The sequence below is a fragment of the Lissotriton helveticus genome, chromosome 1_1 (genome assembly GCF_964261635.1).
Source record: "Lissotriton helveticus chromosome 1_1, aLisHel1.1, whole genome shotgun sequence".
Classification (NCBI taxonomy): Eukaryota; Metazoa; Chordata; class Amphibia; order Caudata; family Salamandridae; genus Lissotriton; species Lissotriton helveticus.
Genome location: NC_136057.1, coordinates 1,008,230,588 through 1,008,248,138, shown reverse-complemented (window position 1 = coordinate 1,008,248,138; position 17,551 = coordinate 1,008,230,588). Strand labels below are relative to the sequence as shown.

Here is a 17,551-nt window from a genome sequence, read left to right as displayed (position 1 = left end):
GCTGAGGAAATCACAACTGGAGTCAGTGGTGTACATCACAGACCTCTAACTAGGATGTAAAGTAGGCTTTTCACTGGCATGTGTGGTGGTCTTGTGTTTGGGCCTGAAGAAGATCCTGCCATGAAGATTTCCCTCTCAGGCATCAGGCACAAACAAGAGCCATGCAGAGCTGTGCCTGCACTGCCTTGCCTGTTCAGACCAGACGTAATATGCCTGTGCACAATGACATCAGGGTCTTTCCCAGGAGCCAGCAGGCCTGGGCTCGAATCAGCATCACTGTTCCACAGAGCCTGGGTGCAAATCTTCACACTAGTAGGAGAATCTCATCCTGTCAGCGAGCTGTATGCAGTAGAGAACCACTGTGCTGCATCCTTTCAAGCTAAGGACAAATACTGTAGCAGGCACGTGCACAGCTACACAGGTGATATACGGATAGTGCTACCCTACCAGTCCTGGCATTGACATATCAATAACCTTGTGAGAGACAGTGTCAATTGTGCTCTTCAGACTTGGGGTGGCCTAGTTTTGTTATGCAATGATTTTGTCTTTTCACTTGTAACAACTGGAGAATAGCCTACCTTTAAAAGGGACTAGCTTTGCCCCGCAAATATCTCGTGTGAATTGTGTATAGCCCTTTCGCCCTCTACAAGTTCCTAGTAGTATTAAGATGTGTGTTGTACTTTTCCTTTCTCAGGTAAAACTACTGGCTGGAGGGTACACTTGCGTCTAGATTGAGTTCGTAAATGCCTAAAGCTTGCCAACCTAGAGTGCAAGGGAGATATTGAGACCAGAGGCAAGGGGATAGCAGAGCTTGATAAACGGAGACTGCCAGTGCGGCGCTAGAGAGCAGCAAGAGCAAGAACAGCGAGTCGGACCAGAGAGTCGAAGTGGGCGGCCGCGTTGGCGTGGCGCTGTTCTGGTCGACAACCAAACCCGTGCAGGACCCGATCTGACCCCGAAAAACCACAGGGACCCGCAGACCTGCAGATCCGCAGACCGGCAGTAAGTCCGCAGAGAGCCGGCTTTCGTGCAACCGTCGTTTTACAGGACCCGCGGAAGGCTTTTGCAGCGCCTCAGTGACGCTGCTGCTGCGGCGGCTCTGCTGCGGCGGCGGCGGTTTTTGCACTCGTTTCTGCACCCGTATTACAGGACCCGCGGGAGCCCCGGGGGGAAACGCCAGAAAAACGCCCCAAAAAAAAACCAGGAAAACGAGGAGAAACCCAGGCACTGCTGCTGCGGCGGTTCCGCACCAGAGTCGCCCTCTGCCTACAGGTATACACCTGGCATCTACCCGGCGCCTAGGCACGTCCATTTCTCTGCAGGGCAGCAGGGCATCAGGCATCAGGGCAGGCTTGGTGTCCAGGGAACTGGACGGAGGTGCGGGTGTGCCGGTACAGGTCTGACGCCCCTAATCGACCCCCCCTATTCGCCCAACCAAGGCAGCTGTATCAGTACCAGCTGCACCCCTCTCTAACAAGCATTGTCGGATGGTCGGGAATTACAGTTTCATCAATGCCGACCAGCTGACCTCCTTCTCGACTCAGCAGAGGCTTGTGCTGCCTGCCTGGCTGCAGCTTGTTGTGCTATGCTGTGGTCTTGTGTGTACTGGGAGGAGGTCTATTGTACGAAGGTGTCTGTTGTTAGAATGTGAATACTGACCCAAGGAGATTGAATCTTTTTGAATCATTTGAGAGTATAGTGGACCTAAAGAGGATCTCAAGAGGATCTCAAGAGGTGTATTGGTGCTGGTGAGTGCTAGTGAGTAGGACTAATAGCACACGAGGACACTGGGCACTAGGTAAGGACTCTTGCTTTGCTGTTTTATTGTTTTTACTGCTGCTGCATAGCCATCCTCCCTGCTCTGGCCCCTGTTCCTTCCTCACGGCAGCTGTCCCTTATTGATAGGGCAGACGGGCTTGGGAGGGCTTGGGAGGGCGCGCCCACAAGGGGTGGGGGGGGGGGAGGCATAGAAGTGCAGCACTGCAAAGCAGTCATTAGGAGGAGGTATCCTAACAACTCGGCACCATAAAAACTTATACAAACTTGTACAAACTCACTTCCTTGCGATATTCTCTAAAACCAGGGGGGTAAGCCTGCCCAGAGAGAGTACGAAAAGGTCAAGAAATTGTGAGTTTAAGGGTTATTGTATTCAATTGTTGTATTTGGACGTGAAGTGCGCAGTAGGGATTACACAGGATAAAACACAAGTTAAGAATGCGCTCCGGCAAAGTGAGAACAGCGGGGACAACTGCCAGACGTACAAAGAAACTACAGCAGCCAAATGTGAAAGCCAGTACTCTGAGACAAAATCAAACCTTAATCTCACCAATAGCTAGAATGTTTGCAAAATCAGGAAAAATACCGGACAAGTTTGAGTTCCTGAAAGATCCGGCTGGTGCTCTTATTATTATGCATAATGATATGGAAAAGGACAATCTACAAACGCCAATAAACCCAATAAACCCAATGTCAACTGAAAAACACAAGAGGCAAATCAGTGAAAGCACCCCCCTCAAAGGAGACCGTGTTTTACAAATGGAGGACTATGAGTCCCAAATTAATGACCACGATATCCTAAATGTAACTCCGGACTCAAATAATGTCGCTCTAGCTAACCTAAAGGATCCAGAAATGCAAGGAAAACAAAATCTACAAACTGCCAGCAGCATGATGGAATCAAAACTGTCAGTAATACCATTGGAAGTAAAAGTAGAAATTAGGAAGAAACCTCAGTTATACAATGATGATACTCATACTGGACCAATTAATACACTGGTTAACACACTGGTTCACAATAATGATTATGGAAACCAAGAAAAGCTGAACATATGGCAGAATAACACCACAAGAAAGAATGTGCACTCAAAGGCAAATTTCATCTATAAGACAGACTTTGCGTCTCTATCAGATCCTATAAATGAAGCTCCTCTTGAAAACAACCAAATTGGAACAGACATGCCAACTCTTGGAATAAAATGGGACCTATTTTATCAAACATCAACGCTAACCCTAGAGGCATTAAATTATCAATCGAACAAGATGGATATTCAGATTGATCTTCTCACAATGATGGCTACAGCAGTTGCAGGGATCGATAACAAACTCGCACAGCTTAACAATCTGATAACTAGGGTCCAAAAGGATAAACAAAAAACAGACATGGAATGTATCTGCTCCCCCCTATTGGAGAAACTTGCAGCAATACCGGAGGTCTTGCATACTATAATTGAGGACACAAAAAATGCTCTAAAGGAAGAAACTGGGCAGGAAGTGGGTACAAGGAAATACAAAGATAGGGATATAGTCAATATGGAGGATGACAAAACCACCACTAAAATAAACAAAGAAGAAAAAGTAATAGTGAGGTTACCAGAGGACAATGACGAAACACAGCATGTAAATGACCTTTCTTCTGAATACAATCAAAGGAATGCAACGCACGAAGAAGATATAAATACAGCAGGAATAGGAGAAAATGATTGTAATACACAAGACTCATACGGTTATACTATGTCAAAAAGGCAAAAGAAAAAATTACGTAAAGCAAGGAAAAATCAAAAGTGTAGCCAACAGAAAAACGAGGAAACAATAAAGTCTAGTCAGCAGGAACATGAGGAAACAATAAAATCTAATGGTAAAACAAAAAATACAGTATGGCAACAAGAAGCTCCAAGCAAGGAAAGAAAAAGTTCTCCTCTGTCCATCAAGGAGCCTAAGAAAGTATTCTCAATTTCACACAAAAACCATTGCAGAACCAACTGTTACACAATGTGGATAAAAATGGACAAAATGAAATAAAATTAAATGAGATGGCTAGAACGAATCCTCCAGCTAAAAAACAAAATAGAATGGAGGAAGTTGAAGCCCAGGTGAACGGTTCTAAACAGGGTCAAAGGAATGGAATGTCACAGTCATTAAAAACAATGAGCAAATCCTGCGATCGACAATACGGGCTTTACAATGGAAACACAGAGCTATGTCTGATGGAAACCAAGAACATCGTACCTAGATGGAACTCAGAAGCTATAGTAGAACATAAAATTAAATCTCCGCATTGGGATCAACTAGTAATTGAGAAACGAGAAGGAGAAAAAACAATTAGATATAAAAAAAATCAAAAAACGGAAAAACCATGTAAAGAAAATCAAGTTGTAGCTGAGAATATTCAACTGATATTCAACCCTGAATATGAATCCAGAGGCAGATACGACATATTGAATAGAGGGAAGATCCTCAGATTATTCAAATCAATCCCAGCATTAATCAATATCAAGAACGATGACATCAACTCCATTGAATTTATCGCTGATAAAAACAGCTCCCAAGAAATGACACTGGTCACCGTTAATTCAATGCCAATAGCGGAGCAAATCTTAAAAGAAATTCCGACATTTAAGGCCTAGGGGATAGCTATTACAAAGCAGGCCCCGAAAGTGTACCCAATTCCATTCATTAAAGAGGCAAATCTGGTTCAAACAGAGCAAATTACCAAACGAAAGGGAACTGTACTTAGGAATGCTCGGGGTAGATCCATTAGTTCATCAGGAGTGGCACCGTCACCTTCCACAAATGAAACTACATCAGGAATAAACGAAAAATGGATTGTGCAGGCTCTGCACAACAATGATGAACAATGAAGGATTAAAAAACCCATCTCCGAACCAAAAGCAAGTGAGTTCAGAATGTGTTCATGGAACATAAATGGAATAGGGCCCAAACTATCCAACGGACATATAAGGGGTATACCCATACCATGTCAAATATTATTTCTGCAAGAAACATGGGAAACCCAACCGTTTGCACTGAATAGTTATGTAGGTTACTATGAAAATGCAAGCAAAAATCACAGATACGGTCGTCCAAGTGGGGGGTTAGCGACTTTTGTCTCCTGCAGTCTACAAGCAGAACATGAAAAAATTGCAACAAATAGTAAAAACATTCTCATAGTAAAATTGAAATACAAAAATACTGAGCAAAAGGATAGGTCAATAATTCTGATCAATGTATACATCCAGCCAACAAAAGCAAGCAGAATTGATATATGTGCTACCATTAATACCATACTGTTGGAACACATGCTAAATAATCCATTAGTAGACTACGTGATGACTGGGGATTTTAATCTGAACCTATTAATACCATTTATAAGGGATGATGTATCACAATCCCAGGACCAACAATGGTCGATACCGCAGCAAGAGCTTCAAGGAGTTACGAGAAACAAGGGGCGAAACCAAATAGGCACGACATTCATCAAGGATATGGAAGCGCTCGGTTTGCGAGTCCTTAATGGTCGATTTAAAGAAGATAAACCACCTGCATACACATATATAGCCCATAATGCAAGCTCCAGGACTGATTATACAATGGTCTCATTGAATATATTCCAAAACATAATCACTTATAGGTTGGCTAAAGTCGAAGACAGCGACCATTGTCAGCAAATAATAACCACCAATATTACAAACAATATTAACCAACAATATTACACTGTGCCAGGATACACTGGAACGATAAACTACAAAAAATTAATTTGGACTAATTTCAATAAGGACAATATGAACGAAACGGTCAAAAATATTATAAGGAGCTGCTTCACTGATAATAGGAAGGAGTCGGCAGTTGACCAGTGGGTGGAATTTACTAAAAAACTAGTGAAACCCCAATCCTCGAGTAACCCAAGACATATGAGGTTGAAGCGTGAAGCAGAGGAAAAAGACTGATATATGAATCTTCCGTATACAATAACAAAGCTAAAAAGAGCAAGGAATAGGATAAGAAGACAACTAAATTCCACTTCGACTAGTGAAGTGACCCTGACTAACTTAAAAACATTGAACCAGCACCTAAAAAAACTAATATGAATGAAAAATATCAAGCGAAACAGGAATTATGGTCCAAACTATTGCATGCAAGTAAGCAGGCTAATGCGAGAGAATTCTGGAAAATTATAAACAAACTAGTAAGGCCAAACAAATTGGTAGTTTCATCAACACTAACAGAACAAGAATGGGCAATGTTCCTGGAAAAACATCTAAACAATAATGGTGCGGCAAAAATCACTGTGAGCATGCACAATAGCTGTATAGCCAGCGACGAGATGCAAGAACAATTTGAAATTTCTAAAGTGCACTTAATAAAACTAATTAAGAAGCAGAAAGATGGGGCGCCAGGCCCTAATGGGATACCATTTACCCTATACAAAGAAAATCCTGACTTTTGGTTGACGTACTTGGTAAAAGTGTTCAAAGAAGTGATAGAGACGGGAAAAATCCCTGATTCCTGGCGAGGATCTCTAATCTCTCCTATATATAAGAAAGGCAATTGGTCTCTTGCTGAGAACTATAGACTAATTACCTTACAAGACACAGATGCCAAACTGTTTGCTGGAGTACTCTTAAACAAACTAAATGATTGGGTAACAGAAAATAATATTTTGCCAATGAATCAGACTGGCTTCATTAAAGGGCTTGGAACAACGACAAACATTATGGCATTAGCACTAACAATTGAAAAATCACAGAGGATAAAACTGCCATTATATTTATGTTTTGTTGATTTTAAGTCTGCTTTTGACTATGTGCAAAGAAACTTATTGTGGAAAAAACTTCTGGAAAAAGGCATCCCAGTTGTGCTATTAAATCTTATACAATTGCTCCACAACAAAACCTGGGTAAGAGTAAGGATGGGGGAGGGTCAATCACTAACAAAGGAAATTCCTGCACTTGAAGGGTTGAAACAGGGATGTGTACTGGCCCCCCTCCTGTTTAACCTATTCTTAGGAGACTTATCAGTCAACCTGGATGACCTCAATGCACATCCTCCTAAGCTGGGGGATAAGCTGATATCCAACTTGATGTATGCGGACGATGCGATCTTACTAAGTCACACTAAAATAGGTCTTCAGCGCTTAATCAACAGAATACTTTTGTATGCAAATGAAAATGGAATGGTTATTAATGAAACGAAAACAAAAATCATGGTGGTGTCCAGGAACAAAAATGTGAGACAAAAAAATAAATGGTTTATGGGAAACAATCAACTGGAACAAATAGAGGTGTACAAGTACCTGGGAGTACTGTTTGATCAGAAGGGAACTTATCTCCTCCAGAAACAGGACATCCAAAGGAAAGCCAACCAACTAACAGCAGCATTTAAGATAGCACAAAAATCCCTAGGGAATTTAACTTATGGGCCACTGTTGAAAATCATAGGAGCCAAATTGCTCCCAACTATTACATATGGAAGTGAGGCACTAATGGGTACGGATGCGGAACTAATTAAAAAGGTACTTTCTGGAGTATATAGATCTCTCTTCCACCTCCCGAACAACGCTTCGCCAGCACAAAAGAGACTGGAATTTGGTTTGAACAATCAAGAGTTAACAAGAAAAGGCCAGTTTATTAAAATGTGGTATAGGTTTAAGAATGACCATGATAATCAAATTTCACAAATACTCTGGCAAGAAGTAAAAAACAACAAAAAATCACTTGCTTGGAGATATCTTCACGAGGCAATAGAAGAGTTCTCGCTGATGCCTATATGGAACAATACGATAAACAATGGATCATTTAAAAAAATAGTGAATCGAACAACTAATTACCTATCACTTTTACATGACAAAAATGTGCTGGCAAAAAGAAAACACTTGTGGACAGTAATAAATGGATATGAAAAAAAGAAAGTACAAGAATACCTGGAGATACCATGGTCCGAAAGAAGTAAACAATGGTTTATAAATGCAAGATTTGGAATTCTGCCAGGCCTTAGTCATGCTCTGCCATGGAAAAAAACTATCTCCAGTCTATTGTGCAGACTTTGCAAAGGTGGAGAAGAAAATATTGTCCACCTCCTATGTATCTGTCCTGGACTTCGTAGGGAAAGATGTGCATTACTCAAACCTCATTTCAATCTCCGGGGTATAAGAACATGCAGGCATGCACTGAAAACTTGTCTTCATCCAAATGATATAGTCATGAACGTTGCCTTTGTAAAATTTTTAAAGATAATAACTACTGAACTAGAAAAATAAATGAGGAAATTTTTTTTTTAATTTTTACATTTTAATCATGTTTTTTAGATCCAAGCATCTCAATTTTAAGGACAAAAATTGCCTATTTTATTTTTACTGTATTGTACTATATAAACTGAAAATGATTGTGTATTGGAAATATTGTAAGATTTTAAATAATCAAACAATAAAGAATTTTTCATTTCATTTCATACTGGCTGGACAACGATTTACTAGTCATTGTTACAAGCTTGAATGAGTTCTGTGTCTGACCCCACACAACTTCGTCAGTTAGCCTTGGACTACTCAACCTTGCTATCATGAGGGCGAGGTGCACAGTTGTGAGTTAAACAGGAATGTAAAACTCCAGGACAGCAGAGGTAAAAGGCTCTCTTTGTAACATGTGAAGCCCAGAAAAAGTTCTCACACATATCCTCGCCAGACTACTTGTTATTATTTTGACAATCATTTTCAACTGATTGATCGTAGATCCTCCTAAAATGTTGCTGAACTCGCACCCACCTTGCTCATGCATAACCCGTCAAACATCTATACTTAAGCTTCTTCCCTGTCCCTGCTCATTACTGTCACAGCACAGCAGTCATACATGTGTGCTATACAAATACCACTAACAACAAAACAGAACTCTTTCATCCATTTCTTTGATTTGTTACAAGGGATGAGGCATTGACTTGCAGTTACTTACAAGAGTTCTTTCAGTGATGAGTTTCTTTTTAAGCTCTTCACCATGCCTTCTGTACCTTCATCGGTAATTTCATTGTCGTTCAGGAAGAGGACTCTCAGGCTTGTGTTCTTCTCCAGAGATTTCCAAAGATTCTGAACCCCGGCAGGGCCAAGCTTATTGCGTCCCAACCTGCAAAAATTAGTCGAATGCATAAGCGGACTCTAGGTTTGCACAGCTCACACGATGCCCAACAATTAACAGATTCTGAAATAACATTAGTCCCACTGCCTACTATATACTGAAGACTCAATTTAGAACTCTGTTTAGGCTTGAATTAAGGGGCCCAGTAGCCAATCTGTAGATAGACTGTGTGACTGGTTAACGTAGCAAAGCATCATGGCTCAGGAATGGAGTCTTTCACACGTGCTATAACGGTTTATGAAGCTTTTATGGGGGTTTACTGCCTCTGGTGGAAACAAAGAGCATTGTGTACAGAGAGCGCTTTGAGAGAGGCATTTGTTATGTTATCTCAATAGGTCATAGGATCATATGTATGCATGGCTGGTGATAACATCCACATTTTCGAACAATTGTGTTACAACCTTCCTGGTATTAGTAATTTATTGAAGTGAGGCAATCGAAAACAAAAAGCACAGATAGCTAGGAATGGTAAGATAACTTACTTAGTAGTTCCTATTCTTATAGGCAAAGCAATTATATGGTGTTTAAGAAGGAACACGAAAATATAACATCACAAATTACATATGTGAATTTAGTAAAGTAAAAGGACTGAAAAAAACAAGTGTCGCATTTCTCTCCCCCCAACATGCCATAAACAAAGGTGCCTCTATCGTCTATCACGTTGTGATAGATGTTCTCAATCTTTCCATCTCCACTGCGGTGACTCCTCAGTCTTGGAAACATTGTCATCCTATACCCCTCCTACCCAGTGGTGGCCAGCTGCAATTAACACAGGTCGGGTGACAGACACATTGATGGGCTCTAATAAAAGCCAGCAGTGCCCTTAGAGCCAAAGCCAAAGCTCTGAATCGCGGTCCATTTTAAACTGTCGTTATAATGGCCACGATTAAGAGCTCTGGAGTTGAGACTGAAGGCACTGTTCCTCAGTGGCGTCACTAGGGTTGGTGTCACCCAGTGCGGGTAACTCATGGTGTCACCCCCTCATGACTTACATCATGAATCCATGATGCCCCCCAGATACCCTTACACGGCTTTACACCGGGACTAAAATGCACATGGCACCCGCGTGTCATGAGCAGCTACACACATGTCCTGGACAGTACAGGACTCACACACTACGCATGGCACCAGTCTACCCTTTCCCAGTTAGACACAGGTTTACTGGCAGCACAAGAACCCTACATGCCCGTTCAGGGCTACACTGTTTCCGGGCATAGCATGTTACGTCTGCACGGACTCAGAAAGATGCGCACAGTAACTTATGGAAACATGACACCCATGTGCAACTCATAGTCAGCGGGCAGTACGTTACACTTGCACACAATAGCGCAAATACAGACCAAAGCAGTTTACTGGGTATATCGTACGATCAGACACAAGGAGCACAGGTTGTAATCGTCAAAGGGCATACTTTCAAACACAGCGAAGGGAAGAATGGGGGTGCCACTTACCAGCTGCAGACGAAGTCGAAGACACGCGTGCACCTGGCACTGCAAAACCCTGGTTCACTTCCCTGGGTCGGTTAGCCAGAGTTCAGCCTGCAGGGACTTCTTTTTCCTTTGGTTTTCCTGAAATGATTCCTCTTGCCCGCTTCGCAAGAATCTCAGGGGCGGAATCCATCCTCCCCTTTCTTGGTGTTGGGTCGGGTAAGATTTTTGAGGCCTTGGAGTGTTTAGCACGGCACTTTTCTCTTGTAATACACGGTTTGCTACCTCTCACATTTTGTTTGGTTTAGATACTTGCACAAGTGCCACCATTGCCTACGTAACGTTTGTACTTGTGCTTGAGTGTCTGCCATATTATGCAGTATTATACCTCTAATTGTACTGTTTTCTCTTGTAACCTGCACACGTCACTTTTTCCTCCTGTATTGCACCGTTTGCTACCAACCTCATGTATTTTGTTTGCTCACAATTGTCACTTTTGCCACATGTAACTTAACGTCTGCTTTTGTAATTTGGTCACTTGTAATTTTCTATTCATCATTAGAGTTCCTATTGTGAAGCGCTCTGACGCCTTCGGGTAAAGTCCGCGCTATATAAAAAGTAATTAATAAACTTTGTGGGGCTCGAGGATCGGCTACTGCAGGAAGGGTTGAGGGAGGGGCCCTCTGAATGTCTCCCCCTGGAGCGTTAGGAGAGGCAGGACTCGGAGAAAGCCATCCATCACTGTGGAGACAGGCATGGGCAGCGCTGCCTCTGCTTCAGCATTCCGCCTCCCAGAATAATATGCTACTCTGTGCTCCGACTTCCAAGGGCAGGAAACAGGAGCCCTCGTTGCCTGGCACGATGAGCCAGTATAGGACGGGCTTCTGGAGAGCATTAGCAGCCCGCGCTGTTACTTGTAAAGAAGCATTTGAATTTTTAAAACGTCAGGTCCGGGAGCCACGTCACGACGTGAATGACGTTTCGAACGTCATTGACGTCCGGATGCTGAAGTCGTAGCCTAATTGGGAAAATAATTTTGGCCGGCAGCCGGGTAAGGTTCGACAGACAGAAATATTATTTAGCATTTTGGTGTCACGGACTCCGTGAAACCAAAATGCAAAATAATATTACTGTCTGTCAAACCTTACCCGGCTGCCGGCCAAGATTATTGTTGGCACGGATCATGGTGTCACCCCTTTTGATGGTGTCACCCGGTGCGGTTCGCACCCCCCCGCACCCCCCTAGTGACGCCACTGCTGTGCCTGCCAGTAAATGAAAGCTTAATATTAAATATATATATATATTTACTTACCTGATACCTCGTGCTGGGTGCTCCTCCTTCATCTCAGCAGCACAGGATCCAGGAGCTCCAGCAAACAACTCCTCTCCACCAATTCAGATGCTTCTTTCAGCGGCATGACTGAGAGAAGCACCAGGATTGGCTGGAGCGCACTGGTGTGATGCTCCTTAAGGCACTGGGGTTCTGTGCTTGCTCTCCACCTTGCTGTCTGAGACAGCTTGGGTTGGAGTATTTGAAGTGCGCATGTCAGGCTAGCCATCGTAAGGCGGCCGGCCAAAGTTATAAGCGCACTTTAAACTAAGTGCAAAGTATTACTCTCTGCTGGCGCCTCGCCCCAGAATTGGCTGCTGCCAGCACAAAAAATAAAATGGTATTAAATGTGTTTTATTAGCATTTTATTTTTCATGTTTCCTGCTCTCCAGCGGAGGGGCGACACTCTTTCACTCTCATGGAGGCAGCGCAGCTGCTTCTACCTCTCCCTACCAAGATTTTGCAGAAAAATGTTAACCACCAACTCTTGGGTTATCTTGATGTTAATAACTGCATTCCTGTCAGTAAGGCTGCCACCCCTACTACAGCAGAGTCTGCCCTGCTTGCACTCAAAGAAGAACTTAAATGAACCCTGGATCAAGCCGGTACTGCAGATATCATCTTGCTCGATCTGAGCACTGCCTTGGAAACTGTGCCCCATAACTGGCTTCCATTCAGATTACGTGACTGTTGGATCAAAAGAAAGGCCTTAGAAGGGTTTGTAAGAGCCATGTTTCCAAGTTTATGATAGACCATTCAATTCAACCACTCTACCATTAGCCTGTGGCAGTGGTGGATGGTAGGGAAGTGTCGTAGGCAGTGAAGGTGGAGGGGTTTAGGAAAAAAATAGAAAAGAAAAGAGAATGTATCCGGTGGTCGCCATTGCCTGCCGCCGCCTCTCCTCCAGCAGGAACCAGGAAGCACACACCCTCCCAGAATCCCCTAACCAATCACACCGCTGCCTTACTGCAGCATTGTGATTGGTTTGAACGCCGTCAGTGAGGAACTGGGAGGCTGGGCATGTTCTTCACCCAGGCTGTACAATACAGACTGTGGAGAACATGCAAAGTGCGCATGACGGTTTGCCCAGTCTGAGGAGGCCGGCTAAACCGTCATGCGCACTTAAGGTGCAGGCACCACTCCTTCTCCCTCGACGTCAGGGGAACCTGGCCCTACCCTGTCCTAGCAACCTGGCTGCAGTACAACTGCAATACTAAAAATAAAATGATACTAGCATTCGGTTATCATTTTATTTTTCGTTTGCATTGCTTTAAAGCAGTGGGGTGAGGCTCCTTTGCCTTAGTGGAGGAGCTGCCCCTGGCCTGCTCGATCCTTCAGGGCTCCACCATGAACCCCACCTACCCTAACCCTAAATCGGTCTCCATCCTTTACCTAACATTGTGGAATCCTATGATCTCACCTCGATTTCTTCTGAGATTTCTTATGCAGTTGAGAAACAGCATGTTATTTCGCCATTACCTGATCAGGGCAACAACTCCAGGTAGTTTAGGAACTGTTGCTCATTCATGTCTTGCGGGATGGGTGACAACCAAAGTTCCCTATAAGTACTTTTATCTGTGTGAGGCAAAACTATGTGTAAGTAGGTGGGCACACTTTATTTTTCATATGCGCCCGTATGTGAGTAGAGATGAAAAAGCAAGTATGAGGCTGCAAATATACAGGTATCTGGCCGCAGCCAAGTTTCATATGAAAATCTATTATATCTTCTGCTGATTGTAACATTCCAGTGGTATAAGTAGATACATATTTTTGGCTAAAAATACTTCATAGTAAAAAAGTTAGCAATTGATGCCAACCACACAGTGTCTAGATCAATTATGAGCAGATATGAGCAGATATGCAGAGAGTTCTGTTTTATAATGAGTTTTGGAATTAAGAAGTTAGCTCACCTCACCCCACTATTGGTTAAACTATGCAAGGAAAAATAGCACACACAACACCCTCCGAGAGACCTGGCAAGAAAACTCGGCAAGAAGACCTGGGCCTGTTGGAGGATGATGACTGGGCCGAGCCTCTGTAGTCCCCATGTGGCGCGACTATTGCCTTGCGACTGTGTCTCATTCAGTTCAAATACCTACATTGTGTAAACTTCATCAGACATAAGCTTAGGCCTGATAGCATCCCCTACATATCTACACTGTGATAATCAAGTCAAAAATAACTTTATTTCGGCAATTACTGCCATAAAAGCACAATAATATAACATTGTGAATGCAATATCATAAAATAACATACTAAAATTAAGAGAAAGTGGGAAGTAGGAACAAATAATAGTACTTTTTACATTTAAATCCCAGGTAACAAGTAGATAGCAATCAAAAGATATTCTCACTCCTTCAAATTATTGAATCATAGAATACATTAGGCATGGACGGATATGTTTATTAAGGGCAGTTTTTAGCAGCATATGGGAGGATGTCATCATATGGCACAATTCATTTAAAAATATAACTAAACTAAAAAACATAATTTAAAAAGTAGGCACCAGTTAATAACATTTAAAATCTAGGGAAACATTATTAGTTAAGGCAGCACCATTTCAAGTCTCAACCCTAACTTTTCACTAAACATCTGCGTTTGCAGCACATTGCAAAAAGAATTGTAGTTATAGAAGCGACAAAAACTGGATGTGTATCGTACTTTAGTAGCCTGAAAACCTCTCTAAAATTTCTAATTCCTAAATTCCTACAAAGTTGGAGAACCCATTTAGATCTAGCAGCCTTATATGCGGGACAAAAAAAGATCACATTGGTCTCTGTCTCTTCTGTTTCATTATACCCAGGACAGCTTGTGACACTTTATTCGAGTGTGTTGAGTAAACACATTAGATAACGTTAAGAACCAGAAAAGAATCGGCTAATTACGAACAAAAAGCCCTGCCCGCTTCACACCTCCAGAACGTTTGTGATCGCATAAGAAAGAAAGAAGTCTTGTCGAGCCAAATAGACAGCCTATCCACAGTCCTTTGCCTAGAATTTGACATAAGAAAAGAAAGGCCCTGATGAGATTCAAGGAACTGGTTTCCTGGTTTCGAAACGCGTTGGCATACTCGGAGGAATAATTGGTTTATAATAGCCATCTATCAGTATTAGTTAGCTCAGACAGTATTGAATAGTTTCATTAATTTGACTGTATTCCTCACTCTCCTTTTTTTGATTTTGTCTCTCATTTATTGAAATCAAATATACATGAATTTGGTATGTGTTTTGTTGTTTAATAATTGCTTTTTGGGATGGATGATGTTGTTAAATTGATTTAGTTTAGATGCATTGTTTCATGTTTTGTTTATAAATTGTCATGTATAATATTGTAAACATATGTACAGTTGGCCCTGTTTTTGCTAATCAATGTGTATAAAAACTTCAAAGAAAAAAGAAAGTGAAAGGTATAAAATATTAATACCTGGTCAGAATTCAATAAAAAGTATTCTTGACCTTAAAAAACTGTGTTTGTGTGAAAAAGAAGAGTGGTTTAGGCATATTGTGTGTTGTGCTGAGTATTTACTCAGCATATTAAAGAAATTATTTTCACTGTTAGAAAGTTTGCAATTGTGTCCAGCTCAATTATGTGCTGATATGTTCAGAGTTCTTATTGTGTTACAAACATAGATAATGATGTAGAGATTATTATAAGTTTTCACTAATATGTGCACAGTAGGTATTGCCCCTTCTGCAAGAGGCCTATGTTGTTTCCATGTTTAAATATCGATGTAAAAAATATAGTTTACAAAAATATCGATGTAAAAATATCGAATACAAAAATATCGACTCCCCATTCTTAAACAGGTAAGTACAATAATATTGAATCAGAAATATCGAAGTAAAAAATAAAGATGTAAAAAATATTGACTTAAAAAAATATATCACTTAAACAAAATATATTAAATAGTATTCATATTTTAAACAAAATAAATAACATTTAATATATATTTTAACTAAATATAACAAATAAACGTAATTAAAAAAATATATAAACACACAAAAATGTGTAAATATACATATATTTACTTACATACATTTTATTAACAAGTATCTTTATTTAATTTATACATTTTTTAATTATATAAAAATGAAATATATACATATATCAATAATTTAAAATAAAATAAAACATCCTATAATTAATTAACACATTAAACTATTAAAAAAAAAAGAAAACATACATTTCACAACACAATAATTACAATAGCAGGAAAAATGTTGGATAGTGGAGGGGTAAAAATTACTATTCCCACTTCAGTGAGTGCAACAGCAGGGAAAGTGCTGGATAGCCGAGGGGTAAAAATTACTATTCGGACTCCAGTGAGTGCAACAGTAGGGAAAGTATTGGATAGTGGAGGGGGAAAATTACTAATCCCAATCCAGTGAGTGCAACAGTAGGGAAAGTGTTGGATACCAAACCAATTAAAAAAAATCTACATTTTTATTACATTTAATTTCCATTATTAACATAAATAATTTTTTTATTAAAATATATTACTATTAAAAAAGATAATAAACATTCATTAATTACACATTGTTTAACACTATAATATCCACAACGCACACCTAAAATGTATTACACAATTACAATGAATAATTACTAATTAATTAATATGAATAAATACATAATTAATAATTAATCAATAAAAATAAATTACTTCCCACCATTTACACCTATAAACACCAAACACACACCTGAAATTAATTAAACAATTACCATAATTAATTAACTAATTTAAATTAATTAACAGTTAACTATCAAACAATAATTAATAAATGAATGTACACATTTAACTCAATAACATCACAACTATACAATTATGGATAAATATAAATTGCTAAATAAATTTCATAGAATTAAATTACTTCCCACCCTATTCCCCTATAAACGCACAACCTGCTACAGAACTAAAAACACAAAATTCAATGTAAGTGTTTTTGTTAACTATTATAGATAATAAATAAATATATAAAATTAAATTACTTCCCACCCTATTCCCCTATAAACCCACAACCCGCTACGGAACTAAAAACGCAAAATTATATTTTAAAAAGTAAATATTAACTACTAAAATTTAAACACATATACTAAAATTACAAACAATTCTCATACAAAAACAATTCTCATGACCACACCCGTTTTTGGGGAACGCTCAGCACAGCAGGGGAATTATCCCAGCGCGTGAGCATCGCGCGGGTCATGACGAGCTCAGCTCGTCATGAGCACAGCGCAACCGTGCCTCATGACGAGCTGAGCTCGTCATGAGCACGGGAGGGGTTAAATACATAACATTAATAATAATTCGATATTTTTAACAACTATAATTTTGTAAATGATATTTAACACTTCGATAATTTTGCAATCGATATTACTTACCTAACAATCGAAATTCTTGACCATGATATTTTTTCCATCGATATTTCTATCCCACGATAATTTTACCTCAATATTTCTGTACATCTATATTTATACATCGATATTCTAGCTCTGCACCGCCTAGGTTATGTGGGGCATCTTCAGCCAATCCTAGACTTTTTGCCGACAGCACATGCCTGTTGGGAATTACAATTTCCTACTTGCAATGCTAAAAGCAAAATAACAAGTCCTAGAATGTAGATTGCTGGTAGCTCACAAACAAGGAGTAGCTGAAAATGTACTTTTGGGTCCAGGTCATGCTATATAAAACTGCAAAAATAAAAGTGTAAAAAATGGCGCAGTTTCACCTGGCAGCTGTTTTTCTTAAGAAAACCCCAATGAGAACCACATATCTACGCATATCATAAAAATCAAAAAAAGTTTGTTAAAAAAGCTTTCATTTACCAAAAAATAAGAAAGAAATATCCCTACCGTCAGTCATTGATAGATCAGTAATAAGCAACAAACAACGACGGACC

General features: G+C 40.4%; 1 protein-coding gene across 1 annotated transcript in view; it reads right to left on the bottom strand.

Annotated features, from left to right (window-relative positions):
* The window catches only part of LOC144771782 (NACHT, LRR and PYD domains-containing protein 1 homolog), a 344,518-nt gene that overhangs the window by 49,213 nt on the left and 277,754 nt on the right, over window positions 1–17,551 (bottom strand). The window contains exon 6 of the mRNA XM_078656071.1: window positions 8,718–8,885. Coding sequence (XP_078512197.1) covers window positions 8,718–8,885 — 168 coding nt within the window. The remainder of the gene's footprint in view (window positions 1–8,717; window positions 8,886–17,551) is intronic.